Source organism: Amblyraja radiata, chromosome 1, assembly GCF_010909765.2.
Source record: "Amblyraja radiata isolate CabotCenter1 chromosome 1, sAmbRad1.1.pri, whole genome shotgun sequence".
Lineage (NCBI taxonomy): Eukaryota > Metazoa > Chordata > Chondrichthyes > Rajiformes > Rajidae > Amblyraja > Amblyraja radiata.
In genome coordinates, this window is record NC_045956.1 from 632,549 (window position 1) to 657,906 (window position 25,358).

At 44.8% G+C, this 25,358-nt stretch overlaps 1 protein-coding gene across 2 annotated transcripts in view; it reads right to left on the minus strand.

Moving 5' to 3' along the window:
* The window catches only part of maml3 (mastermind like transcriptional coactivator 3), a 517,266-nt gene that overhangs the window by 464,418 nt on the left and 27,490 nt on the right, over positions 1-25,358 (minus strand). Inside the window, exon 1 of one of the 2 annotated variants that reach the window (XM_033048893.1) lies at positions 23,292-24,343. The exons of the other annotated variant lie outside the window; for it this stretch is intronic. Coding sequence (XP_032904784.1) covers positions 23,292-23,657 — 366 coding nt within the window. The 5' untranslated portion in view covers positions 23,658-24,343. Of the gene's footprint in view, positions 1-23,291; positions 24,344-25,358 lie in introns of those variants that run through there. 2 annotated transcript variants of the gene reach the window in all.

Genomic DNA, 25,358 nt, shown 5'->3' on the forward strand with positions numbered 1-25,358 from the left:
GGCCGAAGGGCCTGTTTCCACGCTGTATCTCTGAAGTCTAAAGACAGCTTAGGCATTGAAATCTGCCTCCATTGGGGTGTTTTTTTTTAAGAGACAGAGCTGTTAGAGCAAGTGCTTGCAGGTCCAGCAACTGGGTTCAATCTGAACCTCCAGTGCCATCTCTGCCAATTGTGCACATTATCCCTGTGAACACAGATACTCTGGTCTCTTCCCTCGTCACAACAACATGCAGATTTGTAGGCTAGTCGCACACTCTAAATTGCCCCAAATATGTTGCTGAGAAGCAAAATGATATGAATGTAGGGAGAATAAAATGGAATTAGTGTAGGATTCATGTAAAAGGTTGGCTGATGGTCAGAGCAGACTCATTGGGCTAAATGGCCTGGTTCCCTGCTGTATAACCTATGACAATGTCAGCTTCCTAAGGGCTGAAACAAGCCCTTCGGCCACTGAGCCAATACCGACCAGCGATCCTCATTACACTTGCACACACTATACACTAGGGATAATTTACTATTTTAACCAATGCCAATTAACTCTTTGTAGTGTAGGAGGAAACCGGAGCACCGGGGAAAACCCACACGGTCACAGGGAGAAGGTCCAGACAGCACGTGATCAGGAATACAACAGGATCAAACTGGGTTTCTAACACCGTAAGGCAGCAACTCTACCGCTGCACCACCATTTGATGATGACATTTGATCTCTTTCACTAAATCTGGGAGCTCCCTCTCTCTCTCTCTTCATTCCTGCAACCTCTCTCCTCTGTAGCAGCCAAAACATGTGGTGTTGCTGTGGACATGTGCCTTTAGGGAGTGATAGTCTCCTCAGAAAGACACGCCACTAGCGGTTGGAAGTCGCATACAGATAGCTGACCCTGTCCTGCTCCGTTTTGGTGTGTGATTCTGAGGGTAAATCACCATCATGCTTCCACTCATTTTTTCATGGGTTTATATTCGCTGTTAGCTCAGTACACGGCACAGGAGCTGAAAAAGGTTCAATCCAATTTCTAGAAAAGTGAATTTTCTGACTCAGAATGCTTACATTTAATAGTGCAGATTCGAGATGCTGCTGGCCATCTAAAAAGGAGTTCAGTAGTGGTGACAGAGTTATGACAGGGTCATGGTAGGTATGATATTTCTCACGGGGCTTCCAGCTGACACAACAGGTAAAGGTATTCACTTGATGGCTCTCTTGTCTGTGGCTTCTCTGCTCACGTCCAGTTAAAATCACATCCGAATTTCATTAACAAAACAGAAACATGATTCACACAAGTATTAAACATCCCTGCCCGCCTCATGATGGCAGGTTGGGGCATCTGCAAAGATTCTGCTGATAAAGGAACACAACACAAGGAGGCCGTGCATTTTTAAGCAGCCCACTTGCACAGTTTCCATCTGATAGGCAAGATTAACATTGAATTAATTTTTTTTTAAATTGCAGATGCTGGAAATCTGAACTAAAAACAAAGAATGTTGGAAAACTCAGCAGGTCTGAGAAACTTCTGCACCTCTGGAATTGAGAAATAGGTATGAGGTTGACGAACACTTCATCAGTACTCTTGTAAAATATCTGTGGTGTTCCGCAATTTAGCACTCCAAGTATTCCAACAAATGATTAACATTGGGTCTTATTAAGTAAGTTAGTTTATTGGCCAAGTATTCACATACAAGGAATTTGCCTTGGTGCTCCGCCCACAAGTAACAACATGACATAACCATATAACCATATAACAATTACAGCACGGAAACAGGCCATCTCGACCCTTCTAGTCCGTGCCGAACACATGTATTCTCCCCTAGTCCCATATACCTGCGCTCAGACCATAACCCTCCATTCCTTTCCCATCCATATAACTATCCAATTTATTTTTAAATGATAAAAACGAACCTGCCTCCACCACCTTCACTGGAAGCTCATTCCACACAGCTACCACTCTCTGAGTAAAGAAGTTCCCCCTCATGTTACCCCTAAACTTTAGTCCCTTAATTCTCAAGTCATGTCCCCTTGTTTGAGTCTTCCCTACTCTCAGTGGGAAAAGCTTTTCCACGTCAACTCTGTCTATCCCTCTCATCATTTTAAAGACCTCTATCAAGTCCCCCCTTAACCTTCTGCGCTCCAAAGAATAAAGCCCTAACTTGTTCAACCTTTCTCTGTAACTTAGTTGCTGAAACCCAGGCAACATTCTAGTAAATCTCCTCTGTACAGACATACAGTGACAGTTACGAATGACTCAGAAAACACTAAACATTAATAATAATAAGACATTAATGATAAAACACCATTGATCAAGCATGTGAACCAACAAAATGGCAGGAAACATTTCCAATGTGCAGTACATATAACTAAATAGTTCATGGCTTCCTCTCTAAAATACATGTTTACAGCTTGTTGCACGTGCCATACAAGGAAACCTTGCTCCATGGAGAGATGCAGCCTACGATTACATCAACAAGGGTCTTCATGTAAAGCCCCAGAGGCCCCAGTGTGCTACCAGTCCCACATCCAATGTTTTCTGCATGGCCCTTCTCATGCCATCTCCCACTGTCACGGAGTGGAGATTGCTGAAGACAATTTTGCCCAGAAGATAGTTGGGGATGGGATGATGAGTGGGATTACAAAAGAACTGGAGGGACACAGCAGGTCAGGCTGCATTAACAAAAACATCGGTTCAGGTCAGGACACTTCTTGAGACTCAAGATGTTTAGGATTGGTGGAGGGAGGAGAGAAATGGGAGTGTACTCCAGGGTGATTATGGGGGTGAAGGAAGGTGCCAGGGGAAAATGTGGCAGCAGGAGGATGAAGATACTAGGGGCCGACAGAGAGCTAAAGCAGGAATCTAAATTGTGGAAGATTAACCCCACGGATACATTACACAAGACCAGCCTCAACCCAACAGAGAAGAGGAGTTTCTTTAGCCGGAGGGTAATAAATCTGTTAAATCCGTGGCCAGAGAAGGATGTGGAGGTCAAGACATTGGGTATTTTTAAAGCACAGTTTAATAGGTTCCTGATTAATAAGGTCGCCAATGGGTACAGGGAGAAGGCAAGGTTGATGGTTGAAAGGAAAAAATAGATCAGGCATGATCGAATGGCGGAGCAGACTTGATGGGCTGAATGGTTTTATTCTGCTCCTATGTCCCATGTTCCTTATGGTCTTATAGAAACATCTGGTTCTGACAGCTGTGGCATTTACAACTTCACAGATGTGATGTCAATCATGCCCTGCACAGCAAAATACATCACAGGTTTTGCCCAATGCCTTCCATAATACGGAGAGATGGCTCGGATCGAAAATGCAGGAGGGTTTGCATTTATGAAAAGTACACAATCACACGTTTAAGATTTCAATTAATATTTAATTGCTTCATGGATAAAAAATGTTAGATTTGTTTCAAACAATTTGAATGAGTATCGTTTTATTATTGTCACATATCCTGGGGTACAGTGAAAAGCTTATATGTTGCGTGTTATCCAGTCAGCAAAAGGACTACACATGATTATAATCAAGACATCTGCAGTGTACAGGAACAAGGGAATGAGGCTTAGTGCAAGATAAAGTCTAATTAAGTCCGATTAAAGATAGTTCAAAGGGCTCCGGTAAGGTAGGTGGGAGATCAGGACCGCACTTTAGCTGGTTAGAGGCTGCTGATAGTTTCAGAAGAATTTGAATTGTTCTACATTCTAGATCAAGAGACCCTTGGTATATCGTCATTACAAAAAGTAGCCACAGTGTAAACAACTGTGATAGGCATCTTGATATTCCACTTTCTACAACGTGTGACATAAAATCCCAGAGGTTGCAGAAATGCATGACAATGTGTTCCTGCCACTCACGACTGCACTCCACATATTACTTCCAGAGGTTACTGTGGTTTGCTAAAGGAACCACTGCTCATTTTCTAGGGCCACCACCATGGCTGCTATCAACTGAGGCTGGTCTTTTGAGTAAGGATTTCTTGCACAGAGGGCTGAATGGCCTCCCTCTATTGCTAGAACCACAAAATAGCACAAAATCAGACAGTGGATGCTGGATGAATGAGACCTTTCAATGTTATGTCAGGCAAAAGGTTATGGTGTGAAAGGCAATGAATTCCACTGTGCCTGAGGTAGAGTTGCTGCCTTACACTGCCAGAGACCCGAGTTTGATCCTAAATGTGGGTGGGTGCTGTCTGTATGGAGCTGTGCGAGACCACATGGGGTTTTCTCCGGGTGCTCCGGTTTCCTCCCACACTCCAAACAAATACAGGTTTGTAGGTTAAATGGCATTGATAACATTGTAAATTGTCCCAAGTGTATAGGATAGTGCTAGTGGACGGGGTAATCACAGGTTAACGCGGACTCCGTGGGCGAAAGGGCTTGTTTCCGCACTGTATGTCTAAAGTCTTTAGCATCTAAATAATGGAGTGAGGTACAGAAATAAATTAACTAAACTGTAGCGCAGTTTGAAGGAGCTACTCTATTCCTGTGAGGTATCAAGTGCAGATAGGTTACCCCGAGGGAAAGATGTGCCATTCTTCAGTTCAATGATGGTGCTTAGACTATAATAATAAAGGTTATATAGGATTGGTTAATACACCATGCAAGTGAGCACTCCAGTTAAGGAAAGTTATTTAAGTGGTGCAATTGCTGAATGCTGCCACTTAGAATGGCCTTGGCCAGGTTAAGTGGGGCAATATGTGGCCAGCTGGCCAAATCTGATTTGAAGTGAATTGGAAGTGGCATTCTGCTAAAAGGACAACTTAACCAATAGGACAGCTCAAGGGAAATTGAAAAAGGTCAAACTGCCTTACGAGTTTTCTCAATGCAAACTTTTTTCTCATCTCTCCTCATGCTACTGAAACAGTTTATGATCTTTACCTCTCTGAAATATCTTGCCTTGTTCCTTTCATGCTGTAAGTACACCCCGACAGTGCTGAAATCAAGGCATATTGTGTAGTCTCCTGCTCAAATTCCAACTCTTCCCAGGACCTTAAAGCAACAGAACCACTTTACCCCAAACCTCACCTCTGCATCTAATGCTTCTAATGCAACCTTTTAAGAATCAAATTTGATGTTAACTAGCCACTACTTGTAGTTTAGTTCAGTTTAGAGACACAGCACGGAAACAGGCCCTTCAGCCCACCAGACCCGCACTGACCAGTGATCCCCGCACATTAACACTATCCTACACACACTAGGGACAATGTTTACATTTATACCAAGCCAATTAATCTACAAACCTGTATACTTCTTGACTTGTTTCTTTTGTAAACCATGTCACATGCAATATAGATTTAAGCTTCTCCAAAAGGAAACCTGTCAACAACAAATGTGGCAATGTTGTCGAATCAGAATCAAACAGCACTTCACCCACCCTCCGTCAGTACCTACATGGCAGCAACTATAGTTTACAATACCCCAATTTGAACAACAGAGTGTGGTGTTGTGAGCACATAATAACGCTAAATACAATGGTATCGTCTAGAAATAACAACTATCAACACTTGGTGCAAGTTAATTAAAAAGAGATTTTTTTCATTTACCAGGACATATGTAAACAATTTAGTTTATTGTCACGTGTAAAGCTTTTTTTGTTGCGTGCTATCCAGTCACCGGAAAGACTATACACGGTTACAATCAAGCAATCTACAGATCCAGGATAAAGGGAATAACGCTAAGTACAAGATAAAGTCCAGTAAAGTCTGATTAAAGATAGTCCAAGGGTCTCCAATGAGATAGATGGCAGGTGAGGACCACACTCTAGTTTGTGATAGGATGGTTCAGTTGCTTGATAACATTCCCTGAATCTGGAGGTGTGCCTTTTCAAACCTTTGTACCTCTTGCCTTGATGGGCGAGGGGAGTGTCCGGGTCAAGACGCATCCTTGATTATGCTGGTGGCCTTGCCGAGACTGCGCAATGTGTGGATGGACTAAACTAAACCATAGACTCGGCTTGTACTCACTAGAATTTAGAAGATTGAGGGGGGGATCTTATAGAAACTTACAAAATTCTTAAGGGGTTGGACAGGCTAGATGCAGGAAGATTGTTCCCGATGTTGGGGAAGTCCAGGACAAGGGGTCACAGTTTAAGGATAAGGGAGAAGTCTTTTAGGACCGAGATGAGAAAAACATTTTTTTTCACACACAAAGAGTGGTGAATCTGTGGAATTCTCTGCCACAGAAGGTAGTTGAGGACACAGTTCATTGGCTATATTTAAGAGGGAGTTAGATGTGGCCCTTGTGGCTAAAGGGATCAGGGGGTATGGAGAGAAACATAGAAAATAGGTGCAGGAGTAGGCCATTCGGCCCTTCGAGCCTGCACCGCCATTCAATATGATCATGGCTGATCATCCAACTCAGCATCCTGTACCTGCCTTCTCTCCATACCCCCTGATCCCTTTAGCCACAAGGGCCACATCTGACTCCCTCTTAAATATAGCAAAGGCAGGTACATGATACTGAGTTGGATGATCAGCCATGATCATATTGAATGGCGGTGCAGGCTCGAAGGGCCGAATGGCCTACTCCTGCACCTATTTTCTATGTTTCTATTTACAAATTGACACAAAAACTAACCTACAACAAAGTGTCCATTTACACAGCAGAGTTTCAACAAACATGGAGAAGTTTTCAATATCATCCACCAACATTCTATACGTTCTACTTCCATACATCTGGTATGAACAGCAATTTTTCAGTCTGAGAAACAATCTCTGGATCAAGTGAGTTTTGAAAAATCCCAACTAAACCATCCACAATGTGTAGGAAGGAACTTCAGATGCTGGTTCCCACCAAAGAAAGACACAATATGCTGGAGTAACTCAGCAGGTCAGGCAGCATCGCTGGAGAAAAGGAAGAGGTGAAGTTTTGGATAGTGACCCTTCTTCAGACTGACCGACAGTCAGGGGAGAGAGAAACAAGAGGAATGAAAAGGTGCAGAGCAAATCCGAGCCGGCACAAAGACCAATGAAAGGTGGAGCCCACAATGGGCCATTGTTGGCTGTGGAAGAGGTGATAATGAAGGGATACGTACAGTGAAACTATCAGGATGACCAGGATTTTGGGGGGGGGGGGGGGGAGAGGGGGGACGGCAAGAGAGGGAATGTAAGGGTTATCTGAAATTAGATAAATCAATATTCATACCACTGCCAAGCAAATTATGATGTGTTGTTCCTTCAATTTGCATGTGGCCTCAATCTGAGAATGGAGGAGGCCCAGGACAGAAAGGTCAGTGTGGAAATGGGAAGAGGGGTAAAAATCCACAATGTCTTCACTGATTACTGATTCCTTGTCACCTTCCCCATAACTCACAAATAACCATTCTTCAATTCCTTATCATCTGCTTTGATCTGAGTTTTCACACCTTCCCCTTCCATATCTCTATGTCTCCCTCTCCCCCGACTCTCAGTCTGAAGAAGAGTCTCAACCCAGCTGGACTGGAGATCCAGCTCCTAGCAGCATGGTGCGCTGACAACAACCTGGCCCTTAACTCCAAGAAGACCAAGGAGCTCATTGTAGACATCAGGAAGTCTAGGGGCGGCACGCACACCCCCATCCACATCAACGGGACGGAGGTGGAACGTGTTTCCAGCTTCAGGTTCCTGGGGGTCAACATCTCCGATGACCTCTCTTGGACCCACAATACCTCAACTCTGATCAAGAAGGTTCACCAGCGTCTCTTCTTCCTGAAGAGACTGAAGAAGGTCCATCTGTCTCCTCAGATTCTGGTGAACTTCTACCGCTGCACCATCGAGAGCATCCTTACCAACTGTATCACAGTATGGTATGGCAACTGCTCTGTCTCCGACCGGAAGGCATTGCAGAGGGTGGTGAAAATTGCCCAACGCATCACCGGTTCCTCGCTCCCCTCCGTTGAGTCTGTCCAAAGCAAGCGTTGTCTGCGAAGGGCGCTCAGCATCGCCAAGGACTGCTCTCACCCGAATCATGGACTGTTTACCCTCCTACCATCCGGGAGGCGCTACAGGTCTCTCCGTTGCCGGACCAGCAGGTCCAGGAACAGCTTCCCTGCGGCTGTTACTCTACTCAACACTGTACCTCGGTGACAAACAATCACCCCCCCCCCTGGACACTCCTCCCACCAGGGGAAAAAAATATTATGACTGTTTGCACGTAAATAGATTTATTTATTGCTCATATTCTATGTCGCTCTTCCAGGGAGATGCTAACTGGATTTCGTTGTCTCTGTACTGTGCACTGACAATGACAATTAAAGTTGAATCTGAATCTGAGTTGGCAACGACCCACAGATTTCCCTGAAGAAGGGTCTCGACCCAAAACGTCACCCATTCCTTCTCTCCAGAATTGCTGCCTGTGCCACTGAGTCCCTCCAGCATTTTTGGTCTATCTTAGGTTTTGCAGTGTGTTTGCAGGAAGAGAGGTAGTAGGTCAGCATAGGAGCTTGGGGAATCCCAGCAGCCAAAACAGCTTATGGGCAAAGTTATGGAATTGGAGGTGGTTAGGACATCAGGGAAAAGCTGGGACATGATAGAGAATGGTAGGCCATAGAAGGCTATGTAGCCAGGAATGAGAAACTTGGTACAAATGACTCCCCCTCAACACAGTTGTCCCTTCCTAACTGGGGCAGTGGGTCCATTTCCAGCCACCTAGGTAGGACATTCCACCTCAAATAAAGTAGCAAGCACCACTTGAATCCCACATTAGAGCAAAGCTCTTAATAACACACAATCAATAAAGCACAATCCAAGTACGTACTGTCAAGTGAACATAACTCATCTTTGCTCGATTATGTTCCTTGCAATTACCTGCCTCTATCTTCACACAATTTCTTTGGTAAGAGGCTGAATTATGCATTCATGCTCACCAAGATTTATTTCTCTTCAGCCTTGTGTCATATGTACAAGACTAAAAACTTGCCACTCTGTATTTCCAGTCATTTTCTACTGCCTATGGTGGTAGAGGCGGCTATGAAAGCTCCAGTTAGAGGCTGTTCACTTCAGTTGAGTAAAGAAAGTGGGGGTGTGAAGCAAGATGGTCACTGGCTTACTCCAGCCACATTCCACAGCATTCCAAGCCACAGGAACTGTTGACTCTTTTAACAAAAACAACCTCCCGTTTGTGCCTGCTGAAATAGTTCACCAACCACCACCACCATTGCCCTCCCCCAACCCCTCTCCCACCCGCCCCCACACACACACCCCTGACCAACCATCCTACCAGCTCCACCCCACCCACTAGTCACAGCATAAAGCCTTCAGAACAGGGCAGATTAAAGGCTTCCTATTGCAATCAGGCACATGCTAAATTAAGGCTCGGGGGAGGGAATTTGCAAGTACCAAACTTGTCTTGTGTTGTGTGGATCTGTTCTCCAGTACAGTCTGTGTGCTCTTTCCAAAGACAAAATACTCACAGGGAAAGAGATTCCTGTTACACCAGATAATCTTAAAAAAGAAATTCGGAACAGGGACAAATGTCCAACATTAGTGCAGGGTTAACGTCCTTGGAGCACTTGAGAATATTCTACCCAGCAACAGGCCCTAGGGAGCAGTGTTCTTTTAGTTTGAATTAACTGAATAATTACTCCTAATGAAACAGGCACTTGTCTATTTACTGTTCAGCACTTGAAAGGTAATGTTTCTGTACTACTTCAGACAGTGTTTGGTTCTCTTAAGGATACAAGTTTAGTAAATATTTAACGAACGCTATACAGAAACCTATTGGGAGCTCTGGGCTCCATACATGCATTTGTTGTGCTTTAAAAGGTTAATTTACAATAAACGGAAGGGATACCAAAGCTATCAGGCCTCAGTTGTGCTTCTTGGCATGTGTCAACTAAGATTAGGGTTCCTTGTAAACTTGAATGTACAAGTGAAATCCCACTGTTGACCAACTGAAGCCAAACTGAGTGAAATATTAAGGAGCACGTCACACATTAGCTCAATCTTTTCCTTCGAGTATTGGGGTAAAGAATCCAACTGGTTGATTTAGTCAAAGTTGTACAGCATAGGAACCAGCTCTTCAGCCAAATACATCCATGCCAACCCTTATGCCTGCCGATGCTTATCCACTTGTCTGCATTCATTCCAAGTGCCTGTCCAGATGCCTCTTAAAGGTGGTAGCTGTTCCTGTCGCTGTCACCTCCGCTGGCAGCTCATTCTAAATACCAACTACACTTTGTTTCAAAATTTCACCCATTAGGTCTGCTTTAAAACTCCCCCCACCCCCATCTTAAACCATGCCCTCCAGCTTTAGGCAATCCCACCAGGACAAACAGCCTCTGGTTACCTAGCCTATATCTGCTTCTGGCAATTTTATATACCTCTATCGTGTCCCTCTCAGCCATCCCATCTCCAGGGAAACCAGACCCAGCCTATCCAATCATTCATAACTTAAATCCTGCAGTCCAGGGAGCACCATCATTGTGAATCTTTTCTGGGCACTCTCTCATGTAATCACATCTCTCCAGTAGTGTGGTGACCAGAAATGCAATCAATAACCCAAGTGTGCAGCCTAACCAATGCTTTGTTCAACTGTAAATTAACTTGTCCCCGAGCAAGTGAGGCAGTGAAGCTGATTGTTCTTGGTCGAGAGTTTGAAAGATTCCAAGCAAAACAGTCACAATGCTTTAGATTGACACAAAATGTTGGAGTAACTCAGTAAGAATTTCATTGTTCTACTGGGACTATACGACAATAAAACACTCTTGACTGTCTTGGGACAGGCAGCGCTGCTGGAAAGACGGAGTGGGTGACGTTTCAGGTCGAGACCCTGCTCTGCTTTTACTGAAATGTTCACACAAATTGGGATTGTGAACTTTAATCCAACAGTTTAAAATGCTTTTGGATTTTATTATATTACATGTTAAAACAATGACACATGAAATGTTTTGATCACTTGCTCCAATTTGAACTGCATTTTTATAGCTGCCTATGAAGCGATCTTCTCAGGCAATTCTACGCTATTTTCTGCATTAGTATCAACAGCACAACATGCACACAATGCAAACATTCATGGAAGACAAGTTGAAGGCAGATAATTCTGTCTCTACTCCTCTCCATCCCACCCCAAGCCTTGCAATGCTGCCCACAATCGCACATGAGAAAATGGCCTGAAGCAAACTCATGCAAATGCTGGATATCAGAAATCAAAACAGGAAGTGCAAGAGAAACTAAGCAGGCCGAGCAGCATGTGTAGCAGGAGCCAGACAATGTTTCAGAGAAAGGGCATGAAGCTGGAACATCAATTGTTTTCTCACTTCAAAAGATGCTGAACATCTCCAGAATGTGCTCTTTGGATTCATAACGAATGGCGACTCAGGTGAGATTTGCAAGGATGTTGACCATCAACCCGCAGAAAAGCTTGTGATGAATGGGTTGAGGAGGATTAGAATGGCACAATTCGCACTCTCCAATTTGCATCATTTTGCCTCTTGCTGCTAATAGCAACACACACACACACACACACACACACACACACACACACACACACACACACACACACACACACACACACACACACACACACACAGCATCTTCCTTTGGTGCTGATGATGTAGTGATAGAGGAATGAACAGTCATCAAGAACTCCCTTGGTGGGTTTCCTCAATGAACCTTGTCAATGGCTCTCACTCACACCACGGAGACAATTCATGGTTTGAGCACCAACAATAATATCAGTTATGGGCGGCACAGTGGCGCAGCGGTAGAGTTGCTGCCTAACAGTGCCAGAGGTCTGGGTTCGATCCTCACTGCTGTCTGTACAGACTTTGTACATAGACACAAAATGCTGGAGTAACTCAGCGGGACAGGCAGCATCTCTGGAGAGAAGGAATGGGTGATGTTTCGTTTCGGGTCGAGACCCTTGTTCAGACTGGAGAATGGACTCGACCCGAAACGTCACCCATTCCTTCTCTCCAGAAATGCTGCCTGTCACGCTGAGTTACTCCAACTTTTTGTGTCTTCGTTCAGTTTAAACCAGCATCTGCAGTTCCTTCCTACACTGAGTTTGTATATACTACCAATGACCGAGTGGGTCTTCTCTGGATGCTCTGGATTCCTCCACTACAAAGACGTACAGGTTTGGAACTTAATTGGCTTTGGTAAGTTGTAAAACTAGTGTGTAGGTTAGTGTACGCAGTAATTGCTGGTCGGAGCGGACTTGGTAGGCTGACGTCTGCACTGTGTCTCTGAAGTCTAAGTCATATCTATTTATCATCAGAATTCCAGAATTTTTCACGACGATATAGAATGCAAATGACACAATAGAAATCAAAAGATTGGTTTGGTCTGTTCTCTAATATAATCTATGGTTACAATTAGAGAAATTACCATCATCCCTATTGTTAAATAATGGTCCATGCAAACAATGATGTGAATAGTTTAGGATTCAATTGGGATTGTTTTCCTCTCACTGACTGGCCGGCAGAGACTGACTTTGTAGGCTCATATCAAAAGCACTTCCTGGAATTATTAACCTGCAGGATTTGTTTATAAGTGATACAGTACAGAAACAGGCCCTTCAGCCCATCGAGTCCGTGCCGACCAGTGATCCCCGCACACTAACACTTTCCTACTAGGGACAATTTACAATTTTACCAAGCCAATTAGTCTAAAAACCTGTACGTCTTTGGAGTGTGGATGGAAACTGGAGATCCTGGGAAAAAATAATAGGGAGGAAAAGTCACAGGAGAACGTACAAACTCAGGAGAACGTACAAACTCTGCACAGACAGCACTCGAAGTTAGAATCGAAGCCAGGGTCCCTGGCGTTGTAAGGCAGCAACACTACCTCTGTGTCGATTGTGGAGACTAAATCTTTGGAGGTATTTAAAGAGGAGGTAGAATTTTTTTTAATAGATTGGGGAATCTAGAGACTTGGGGGACTGTGACATGAGGAGTTTGAGGCCTGGGGCAGACCAGCCATGGTCATGTTGAATACTATGGCTGACCTGAGGGGCTGTGCAGTCTACTCCTGCACCGACTTTCTTGTGTTCGCTAACAGAACACTCCCCCGGAAAGATTGTACGTTCAAATAAAGGGAGTAAACACAAACTTTAAAAATAAAACCAAGACTAAACAAAAGCAGTCACGACGTGACCATGTAGCAAGCAGTTGTCCTTAGCCCTTGCTTCTGACAGGGAGACTCCTTTCTTTGCACAGGGTACATCCTGTGTTTCTAAGGAACAAAACAACAATGTGTATTGTAGGCTCTGTCCGATGAATTAGTACGAATCTAGTCCATAAAATGTTACAACCCGGCCAGCATTATTCAAAGGCTTCTTGCGCAGTAGTTTTGGATTCATCATGTTCCCATCGCCAGTGAGAGAGAAGCAATCAATTCTAATCCACGCTGCCAGGAGGTTTTAGTTCCAAAAGAAGCAGGATTATAATCTCACTATTACATTTGTTTTCCAAAATCTTGCTGACCACACTAGCAGAAGGTAATCCTAACTGGATCTTCCCTGGTTGTAGCCACAACTATTGCCGGCAGAAGCAGTTAAATGATGTGAGGCAGGGCCACTGATGATCTAGATTTACAGCGGAGCATTAACATGAAAGCTTCTTCCTATCTCCATGTCCATGTAGACGCAAGGGTTCTGTGGATCTCCCACCAAAGTTCTACCCACTGATTACAAGAGAAAGTTCCCAATGCATCTGCTGCTGTGTTAGATAGTGGCTGCTCTCAGTATGGGAACTGGTTATGGTTGGCTTTCAAGCAAGGATGTAACAGGCCCACAGTAGTAGTACACCTTTAGCCAGGACGGGCAGCATCTGGAGGGTGTGGGGAATGCAAGAGCACATGTCCGATATATCCTGAGGGCAGGTGTCGAGACGTCTTCACGAATGAGAGAATCACAAACAGGGGACTTAGTTACAAGACTGGTGGCTGGTCATTTGAAACTGAGATACACAGTAACTACTTCTGGTGGAGGCTGGTGAATCTCTGGAATTCTTTACCCCGGAGGATTGTGGAGACTGGATTATTGGGAATAATGAAAGAAGGAAGTAAATAAACTTTTGAAATATCAACGAAAGGATGCCTACGTCAAACTGGCATAGAAGAGATGAGTCCAGGGCCAGATCAGCCATGTTGACTCAGGACAGCACAGGAACTGACCCTTCAGCCCCCCCCCCCCCCCCCCCCCACCCCCGCCTGTGCTGAAACCAATGCCAAGGTAAATCTATCTCCTTGCCAGCACTCAATCCATGTCCCTCCAGTCCCTGCAAATCCCCGTGTCTATCTGAAAGACTCTTAAACGCAACTATCATATCTGCCTCCACCACTGCCAGTGATCTTCAGGCAACCACCACCCTGTGAAAAAACCCTGGGAAGAGGGTTTGGGACGTGGGCAGAGAAAGGGACTGGAGGGGGTGTAGAGCCATTCTAGCACATGATGGAAATCTCACACCGTTTGGCAGATAGGGATTGCCATGGTCAGTGATGGATGAAGAGGAGAAAGACTGGACAGGCTGTGGGCTAGAAGTTATATTTTGGAATAAGGTCCGAGGAGCTGCTGTTTAATTCACTCAGTATCCAGAAAAACTAGGTCTAGCTTTTCCTGATCATCATGCGGCTAAATTTCCGTGACAACTGTGGTCAGTATCCAAATTGGGACTGACATTCAAACACAAACCTCTGATTTAAAAAGTTATTGCTTAAAATGGTAACTCTTGTTTCTCTCTCCACAGATGCTGTCTGACCTGATGTTCATTATTTACAGCATTCTATGTTTCTATTTTTACAAATTCTTGCTCCTCTTGGGTGGGTTATTCTGGCCTGAATATTGAACCGAGGGAGATAGGGTAAGATGTCCAAAGTTTCTTCTGTAATGACAGGAAGTGGATAGAGGGGAGTTGTAGATTACCCCAGAGCTTTGAATGTTGAAATGTGAAGAGAAGAAAGATAACAGTCATGGCTTCGACATCTCAACACTACCTCCAACTTCTTCACTGGATTCTTCAAGACAACAATATTTCGAACATCTTCTCTGAAATGTCAGACATTTCTATTGAACGTCGGTGGTTGAGGGGAGACTCACTTCAAGAGGCCGAACGCATGGACCAGACACAGCCTGCAGTGACACAGAGGAAACCCGCAACTTTGCTTGGCCAAGCCGACCCTGCAACGCCAGCCATCAGACCGAGTCTTTGTGGCCAGTTGCACTGGAAGCAAAGCAAGAATTTCATTGTCCTATCAGGGACACACGACAATAAACTCACTTGAACACTTGAGCCTTTATAGCCAGTTGCACTGGAAGCAACTTGGACTTTGAAAACGGCGCCATAACCTGATGACTCCTGATTGTTTCAGGGGAATGTTTCTATACACTCTGAACTTAATCTAGGGTCGTGCTTGTATGCAAAAATAAATAGAATTTCACTGTACCTTGACAATAAAGGACCATTGAATCATTGAGATGTGATAGGTATCAAAGATTATGAGATGCATAAATAGGACAGATAGTCAAAATCTTTTTCCCCAGGGTGGAAATGTCCAACATTAGAGGGCAAAGCTATGAGGTGAGAGGGGGAAAGTTTAATGGAGATGTGCACAGAGCGGTGGGGGCCTGGAACGCATTGCCAGGGTTGGGGGTTGGGGTGGAGGCAGATAAAATAGTGGTGTTTAAGAGGCTTTTAGATAGTCACATGGAAGTGCAGGGAATATTTGGATATGGATCATGTATAGGCAGATGAGCTCAGTTTAACTTGGCATCATGTCCAACACAAAGACTGTGGGCCGAAGGGCCTGTTCCTGCACTGGGCTGTACTGTTCTATGTCATCAGCTACCTCAATGCCAAATGGACCGACCGATGGCTTTCAAGTTTAATCTGTGCAGAATCACCTGTGGGGCAGAAGTTGTTGGAGACTGAAGGAAGGAGAACATCATGCCAGAGTTTTACATCCTTCAACAGTTGAAGGGAGAGATTGCAAACTGAGGCAAATGGACACATGGCTGCCCAATTAATACGATGGATACTAGACCCAGAGATCAGGCATGACCAGCAATTCAACTGTAGTCAAACTGCTGGGGTTCTGTGGCCCCAAATATGGGAACATTGAGCATTTCAGCCCCTTGAGCATGTTCCCATTCCTAATGGTATTGTGGGGAGTGGGAGACCACAGTCATCTCACACTGTGGACCTTTCAGTGTCACAACTCACCCATGAAGAATACTCATTGACAGAGCGCAAAACTAACTGCAGAAGGGACTCAGTGGGTCAAGCAGCATCTGTGGAGGTAAAGTTGACCCAAACAGAAAGAGAGGTCGGTCTCTCAATGATCTTTGTGGGAGAAGAGTTGATTCTCAAGATTCCCTCTTGCAGGTCCTGATCCTGAGGGGCAACTCAGCAAATACAGCACTGAAATTCAGAGTTAATCATCCATTTCTACTCATAGTTCCTATGCTCAGATGCACAGTGGAGAGATCAGGTATTCATACGACATTGACAACCGAGTGACTGAAGCTCTTTCTTGGGACGAATCCAATAGCCCTGAATGCACGGTAACACAGCATTTACAAAGGTGCAAGGATGAACATTCCAATGTATACCATCACGAGTAGAGGAACAGGAGTTGCTTTAACCATGGCAGTGGATCTACCCATTAACGCAGCTTTAAAGTACAGAACAAGATTTCAACGCGCGGGATTCTACACATTTGTCTTTTATTGCAGATGTGGAAGATTACAAAATTAGGTTTACAATCCACTGGCGTGGTGTTTGTCTACATAGAACTCCTTCCTGTCAGTGAAAATACCAATCTTTCTTGGGAAGCTGGATAGAATATGGAAATATCTACTGATATTTATGTCTGAAGCTTTTATTCCCACCCCCTTCCCCAACCTTCAGCTCTCTCCCATGTACTTTCTTTATTGGTTCAACTGGTATATGGGCACACAAACCATAGCACCTTAACTGCACATGAATCAGCAGGTTCCACAAATGGACCAAGGCAGCAAAGGTGAACTATTCAACTGGGTGGGGAAGGTGTACTTCGAGATAAAAGGTGAAAGCTAAGCATACTTTTTCTACTCGGTGGAAATGAACCCAAAGATTTTGGAATAGACAATAGGTGCAGGAGGAGGCCATTCGGCCCTTCGAGCCAGCACCGCCATTCAATGTGATCATGGCTGATCATCCACAATCTGTACCCTGTTCCTGCCTTCTTCCCATATCCCCTGACTCCGCTATCTTTAAGAGCTCTATCTAGCTCTCTCTTGAAAGCATCCAGAGAACCGGCCTCCACCGCCCTCTGAGGCAGAGAATTCCACAGACTCACCACTCTCTGTGAGAAAAAGTGTTTCCTCATCTCCGTTCTAAATGGCTTACTCCTTATTCTTAAACTGTGGCCCCTGGTTCTGGACTCTCCCAACATCGGGAACATGTTTCCTGCCTCTAGCGTTTCCAAACCCTTAACAATCTTATATGTTTCAATAAGATCCCCTCTTATCCTTCTAAACTCCAGAGTGTACAAGCCCAGCTGCTCCATTCTCTCAGCATATGACAGTCCCGCCATCCCGGGAATTAACCTTGTAAACCTACGCTGCACTCCCTCAATAACAAGAATGTCCTTCCTCAAATTAGGGGACCAAAACTGCACACAATACTCCAGGTGTGTTCTCACTAGGGCCTTGTACAACTGCAGAAGGACCTCTTTGCTCCTATACTCGACTCTTGTTATAAAGGCCAACATGCCATTCGCTTTCTTCACTGCCTGCTGTACCTGCATGCTTACATTCATAGACTGATGAACAAGGACCCCCATATCTAATTGTACTTCCCCTTTTCCCAACTTGACGCCATTTAGATAGTAATCTGCCTTCCTGTTTTTTAAACCAAAGTGGATAACCTCACATTTATCCACATTAAACTGCATCTGCCATGCTTCTGCCCACTCCCCCAACCTGTCCAATTCACCCTGCATTCTCATAGCATCCTCCTCACAGTTCACACTACCACCCAGCTTTGTGTCATCTGCAAATTTGTTAATGTCACTTTGAATCCCTTCATCCAAATCATTGATGTATATTGTAAATAGCTGCGGTCCCAGCACCGAGCCTTGCGATACCCCACTAGTCACTGCCTGCCATTCAGAAAGGGACCCGTTAATCCCTACTCTTTGTTTCCTGTCTGCCAATCAATTTTGTATTCATGTCAGCACTCTACCCCCAATGCCATATGCCCTAATTTTGCCCATTAATCTCCTATGTGGGACCTTATCAAATGCTTTCTGAAAGTCCAGGCACACTACACGACAAGATTTTTGCAAAAGAGATCCGATGTTAATGTGTATTAAAAACATACACACACTTATTTCCCCCAATTCTTAGTCATACAAGGAAGCAAACAACTTGTGCCCAAAGAGAAAACAAGACATCTTAGCAGATGCATAAAGCTGGGAAACAAGATTTGACCATAGGTTGGTCTGTACTAACCATTTTTTCTGCAAGGAAAAATAAAGCTTGTTTCCTTTTAGAATTTGCTGAAGGATGTGTATTTTCCAATGTGTTGTGTATAGAACGGGGTAAAGCCAGACAGTGCATATCTTGCCACTAACCAAAGCTCATGAGATTCAAGGGCAATGTGTATTGTAAATTGTAAGAATCTGTACTTTAAGCGAATACAGAACCTGGTGAGAAATATGAGGAAGATATACAAAGATGTGAAAGTTCATTAGATACATACCCATTGCATGGATAATGTTAATTGAAATCCATACATCATCATGTTTGGTGCTGGAATGAACCCAGGAAATGTTCAAACTCCGATTTCATAAACACATGAAAGTAGACATCCCCACTAACTGAAAACAGTTTCTGCTGTTAAGGAAAAGGCACTAAATGAACGTACACTATTTCTATTTCAATAAAAACAATGAAACATTTGCCCATGGTACCTATTGTTGTGATGATCATCCTTTACACTTATCTTACACACTGAAAGGGTCAAATTTTCACCTGATAAAAGGGTCAAATTTTCACCTGATAAAAGGGTCAAGTCACCTCTCCTTTTCCATGGAAACTTGGTAGGCTTTGTCACTCACTGCCTGATGAAGGATCTACATTTGGAACTTACTGCTCCTTTTAACACTGCTGATCTACAGTGTATTTGGAGCACGAGTCGTTTTGGTTTCAAACTTCCAGAAATTGTTTGTATTCTGCAGCTAATTGGAATTTCTTTCTTTAATGTAATGAACCAAATATGCCAAAGATAGTCACAAAATGCTGGAGTAACTCAGCGGGTCATAAGTGATAGGAGTAGAATTAGGCCATTCGGTCCATCAAGTCTACTCTGCCGTTTAATCATGGCTGATCTATCTCTCCCTTCTAACCCCATTCTCCTGCCTTCTCCCCACAACCTCTGACCACTGTACTAATCAAGAATCTATCTATTTAGCCTTAAAAATATCCACTGGACATCTGTGGCAAAGAATTCCACAGATTCACCTCACTCTGACTAAAGAACTTTCTCCTCATCTCCTTCCTAAAAGATCGTTCTTTAATTCTGAAGCTATGGCTGGATGGATGTGGAGAGGATGTTTCCACTAGTGGGAGAGTCTAGGACTAGAGGTCATAGCCCCAGAATTAAAGGAGGGGAGGGGGAGGGAGGTATTTGTAGGTTAGTTGGAATGGGAGAATTTAATGTTCTACCACTGGGTTGGTGGCTGGGTTGGTGGTGAAATACGAGGTGCTGTACCTGCATTTGCATGTGGCTGTACTCTGGCAAAGGAGGAGGCCCAGGACAAAATGGTTAGTATGAGAATGAGGAGGGGAGTTTAAAGTTCAAGTGAGTTTATTGTCATGTGTCCCTGTATAGGACAATGAAAATCTTGCTTTGCTTAAGTGGTTAGCAACTGGGAGATTAAGTGTTAAGGTTTTCAGCAAAATGATCGCCGAGTCTACGCTTGGTCTTGCCAATGTACAGGAGCCCACATCGGGACCACCGGTGTCCCTGGATGGTGTTGAGGTAGGAGATATAAGGACAGGTGTTACACCTCTTGTGGTTGCAAGGGCAGATACCTGGGGAATGGGGAGGTTTCGGTGGGAAGGGATGAGTGAACCAAGATGTTATGGAGGGAGGGCTCTCTGCAGAAGGCTGAAAAGGGTGTAGATGGGAAGATGTGATTAGTGGTGGGATCACGTTGGAGGTGACGGAAATGTCGGAGGATAATGTGTTGGATGTGGAAGCTGGTGAGGTGAAAGGAGAGGACCAGGGGAACTCTGTCCTTGTTGCATCTGGGGAGAGGGAGCGGTAGAGTGCAGAATTTAGGAATTTATCTTTATTATTCAGGAATTTCCTACATTGTTGGTGAATAACCTCATCGCCTCAAATTGCTCTCTCCACATTGCCAATCATTTAGCTCATGTTCTGCTCATCACAATATGTCATTCAAATATCTCCAGGTTAAGGGCACATTCCATTAAACTTTCACTCTCTCCCCATCCCCATCATTAATCTCTGGTTCTGGCCCTGGTTTTATTCCTTACAGGGATACAAACTGGCTGTGGCTCCTCCAGAAATGCCTCTGCTGTCCACTATCCGATCAAATCACATGAATCTCCAGAAATCTTCATTCTCCTCACCCAGAAAGACTCATCGCTGCAGGGTGGGAATAGATATAGCTCATCTACTGTCCGGCTGTGGAACCACTCCCCTACCTCTCCACTCTCACCTCCACCAATAATTGTAAGATCATAATAAGCACATGGATTTATCTATGACTAAAGACCATCAGGCCAGCTGCTTCGGCTATTTTAGACAATAGACAATAGGTGCAGGAGTAGAGGTCATTTGGCCCTTCGAGCCAGCACCACCATTCAATGTGATCATGGCTGATCATCCCCAATCAGTACCCCGTTCCTGCCTTCTCCCCATATCCCCTGACTCCGCTATTTTTAAGAGCCCTATCTAGCTCTCTCTTGAAAGCATCCAGAGAACCTGCCTCCACCGCCCTCTGAGGCAGAGAATTCCACAGACTCACCACTCTCTGTGAGAAAAAGTGTTTCCTTGTCTCCGTTCTAAATGGCTTACTCCTTATTCTTAAACTGTGGCCCCTGGTTCTGGACTCCCCCAACATCGGGAACATGTTTCCTGCCTCTAGCGTGTCCAAGCCCTTAACAATCTTATATGCTTATATATTTTATCTCCTGTTTCTGTCCTACGAAGGCAGACTTATCACTAGATCCATCTCTGTACATCAGCTCGAAGCACCTGTCTCTTGACAATCTCTTCCCACTGGTTTCACCAAACTAATCTTATCCCCAATTCCTACTTTGTGTTTCTTCGACACCTTCCCAATATACAAGTAATCACTCGAGCTCGCTTCCTGCCTTTCATCGTAATTAGACATCATAAATAGATCATTCTTGTCAGATCCTGTCCTTCTCCCTTTCAAACCTACCAAGAGCATCACTTCCTCAATTAACCTCTAAATTCATTAGCTAATATCCCATCTCCAACATTTTATTTTCTGATCCAAGACCCTAGAATGTGGTCACACCCCCAAGGTCTGTGCTCCCCCCCCCCCCCCCCCTGTAAATCTGCTTTGCATGTACCTTTCTGCATTCTCGTAGCCCCAATATGATTCTTTCTAAAACCACTAACAATAATCTCCACAATTGCAAAGAATGATCTCTTCTCATCCTCCTTGATCTCTACCTTGTACAGTTCATTCAACTGCAAAGGCCTATCACCACATTATTTAACCCAACAGTTGAAACTGTCTGTTCGGCCTTCTACTGCGAATGGTTGCAAGGTCAAAATACAGGCAAATAATCTAATGCAGGACTAAGGGAGTACTGCATTGTCAAAGGTACTACTGTTTAAATAACATTTTAATTAAAGATTTTGACAGCCTGCTGGAATGAGACTGGGGTATATTCTGGTGGCTTGCCCTGTATTTATCTCTCAAACAGATATTACATAGTTACTCGTCTCATTACTCTTTGTAAAGACCACGTTATTAACCGCCATATTTGTCCTTAAAATATCAATTATACTTCAAATGTACTGTAAAGTATTGGTTGTGAGATGCTTTGCCATTATTGTCCAATGACGGGGAAGATACCACACAACAGGCAAGGTTCGTTCTAGCCTTGCCAAACTGCACCAGTTATCGCTTCTGCCTTCACCTCAGCCTTGTCTCCCACTACCACCTTCCTCTGCAAATCTCTACCTCCTCGTTCAACATCGATACATACAGCCCTCGAATACACACTCTCCTTTCCCCAGATCTCCTGTGCTGTCATCCCCAGCCCTTCCTATCCCTTCACTCCGCTCTTTACCCCCCCCCTGAAATTCCCTCCTGAAGCCTCTCCGCCGCTAACGGCCATGTCTTTTCCAAATGTTTTCCTACTCGACTTCCTTGTATCGCTTATTTCACACATGTACGAGTGCAAGGCAGGCGAGGATAGGTTACTGTACACATGTCGCATAAGCAAATACGTGTGGGCACACACACACACACACACAGAGCGAAGTATTCTAATCTGAGTCAATATCAACAACATGTTGGGGACAGTCAGCTTTCAGCCGTGGCTAAACCAAGACTGGTCTGTCTGTCGGACGGAACGCTCTCTCCCCCACTTATGCATCTTTCAATGCTTCCTCCTCTCCTCCGTCCATCAACCAAATCACGCCCATCTCTTTAAATACAAATCGCAGCACAACTCCCCTTACTATGGGGGCAGGAAACGATAGTACATAGATAGGAGTGTTTAAAACATCTTGGATCGATGGTTGGAGCGGTAAAACAGCCAGAACCACGGGGTTTCGTATACACGTATATATATATATATATATAATAAGATCAGGAAAAACGTGGGGGGTGAACATTTGCAGGGGGTGGGGGTAAAAGTTTCACACTTTGTTGTTTCACTGGTTGTCGGGTTTCCTGTCGGGGAGAGCGATGAGCTCAATGTTGCAGGAGATGCGATCTGAATAAAAGCCGCTCAGTACAGAAAGCGAAAGGCAAGCACAATGAACCCGAGAGCCGAGCCGAGCCGAGCCGGACCTGCACAATTGCCAAGGAAAGGCGATGTGAGGGAGGGAGTCTTAAATCAAGTGTCAGGTGACTGAATTATTCCAACTGCAACCCACTGCAAATGCTCCAACAAGTTTGATGGCTCCCATTTTCTCAACATTAAAGCGAGTTTGTAACTCCTCACATGATATATATTGAAGAAGACAAGAACATTCTCGCTATAAAGGGTCTCTCCCTCGGGGTTTCCCCACCGACAATAACCCCACCACCCCCCTCGGCCCACCAATGACCAATAGCATGGGAGTCTGTGTGGACCTTTAAACGCGAGCAGACTTGGGAAAGTTTGGTCTTACCGCGATCAGAGTGCTGGTCCTCTGATCCGTGACCGCCGGCAGGGCGGCCAGCGCGGCCGGAGGGTCAGACTCGCAGAGTTTGTTCCTGTAAGCGCCGTCCTGCTTGCTCTTGCCCGTCTTCTTCGCCTTCAGCTCCAGGCACCTCTGGTGGAGCGTCAAGGTCTCCTGGCGGTCCAGTTCAATCTGTTGAGCCTGGGCTTGCTGCCGCCTCACCTCGCAGTTGTTGTGGTGTTTCCTGAAGCCCTCGATCCGTTGTCGGAGCCTCTGCACCACGGTGCTGTGTTTGGGGATACCGCTGCCCCCGTTACCGGCCATCGCCGCCGGGCTGTTGCCGTTCGCAGCCGCGGGGGCTACGAAATCCCCCATCCTCGGCACAAAACAATTAGCCAGGACAACTTTTCTCCCCTCTGCTTCTGTAGGTGTGCGAGTGTGCGTGCAACAGCCAGCAATATATAAACACACACATACGAGGAAAATTGCACAGGGCAGAGAAGCGACGATCTTACGTCGGAAATAAATAAAGCCACTGAAAACAACAAAAATAAGGTTGTGATAACTAACTCATTGCAAGCCAGCGTCTTCCAGAGTTCAACACAGTGTTAAGCTGCGTGAAACGATGGTTCTTTTTCATATATATCCCACTGTTTCTTCATCAACTCCACTCAAAGGTCCGATTATGAGCGATCATCATACAACAACCAATCGTGCAAGCTTTTTTTTTTAAAGAAAGTTTTTTTTTAAGCTGTTTACATTTGCTCTGTGTTTGAAGAAGCGGATCTAGGTTTGCAGGCGTCCCGCGGCATTGGTGTTTAAAATGCTGGCGTTCTGCATGGGGGGGGGGAACGACAATGGGATGGCGAAAGTCGGAGGGAAGGGCGAGCAGCTGCTTGCTACTGCTGCCACTGCCGCCGTTGCCGCCACCACCATCACCTCCACCATGCCAGCGCATTGATCTGGCACTATCACACAGTCAACATCAGCCACAGGCCGTGAGCAGACCCAGGGGCAGCAGGCAACACACGCCACAGATCCACACTCAACCCAGGATCAGGACTCGAGCAAAGAGGGAGGGAGACATTAGTGTGTGTGTGTGGACAGAGCTTACATGTGGGGGATCAGGACTCACGCACTCAACCAGCGAGGTATCAAGATTTGTGTAAAGTAAAATGCACACAGACCGAAAGCCCAGAATCATATCTAATGCCGACAGCAGAGAGAAATCCAGACGCAGAGTACAAGGTTTGGAATGGGGATTAAAACACTACATCAGAAATCCAGGGACAGAGTTGCAATATCGCACCGGGACCCAAGGATAAACAGAGGGAAGGGATGAAATACTGGAGTAGAGTTTTTATATAGAATCGGGACTCGTGTCCAAACTAAGGGGCAGATAGAAACTCAGGAAAAGAGTTCAGACAGAATCAGGATTTGTGCACAGGGACAAACAGCATCGTAGAACATACAATAGTACAGGAGAGGAACAGGCCCTTCGGCCCACAATGTCCCTGCCAAACATTCCACTGCTCCGTGAAGCAGAATAGGGAATCGTAAAGTAATTTAAAAAATGTTTAAAACTGTTGGACAGGGTATATGTGAGTATCTGGATAAGTGCAAGTTGGAGGAGGAATAGATAGAACATCAGGACAGAGGACATTTGCAGACTTCAGAGTACACCATAAGGCAGTGTTAGAGAGGAACCCAGTGTGACGGATCATGTGTACAGAATCAGGACTTGTTTTTAAAGGACTTCCTTCTGTCCCCCAGCGTTTAAGGCAAATAGAATTAAAGGTAATATAATAATAGAGGCAAAGAGCAGGATTATTATTGGTACAACAAAAACTAGAGTGAAGAAAGTAGCAGAGTTTATTAGAGAGAAGCTCGGGGGCAGCGTACAGGATTAAAGGCAGCAGCAGCAGCAGCAGCAGCAGCAGGACTAATTTACCCAAGGAGGGAAATGAACCAACTCTGGTTCAGGGAAATAGAACAAGTATTAACAAATCAATCGAGAAGCAGAGGCAAACACTGGGACAGAAGAGTTAAGGATTAGGATTAATTAAATAATGAGAA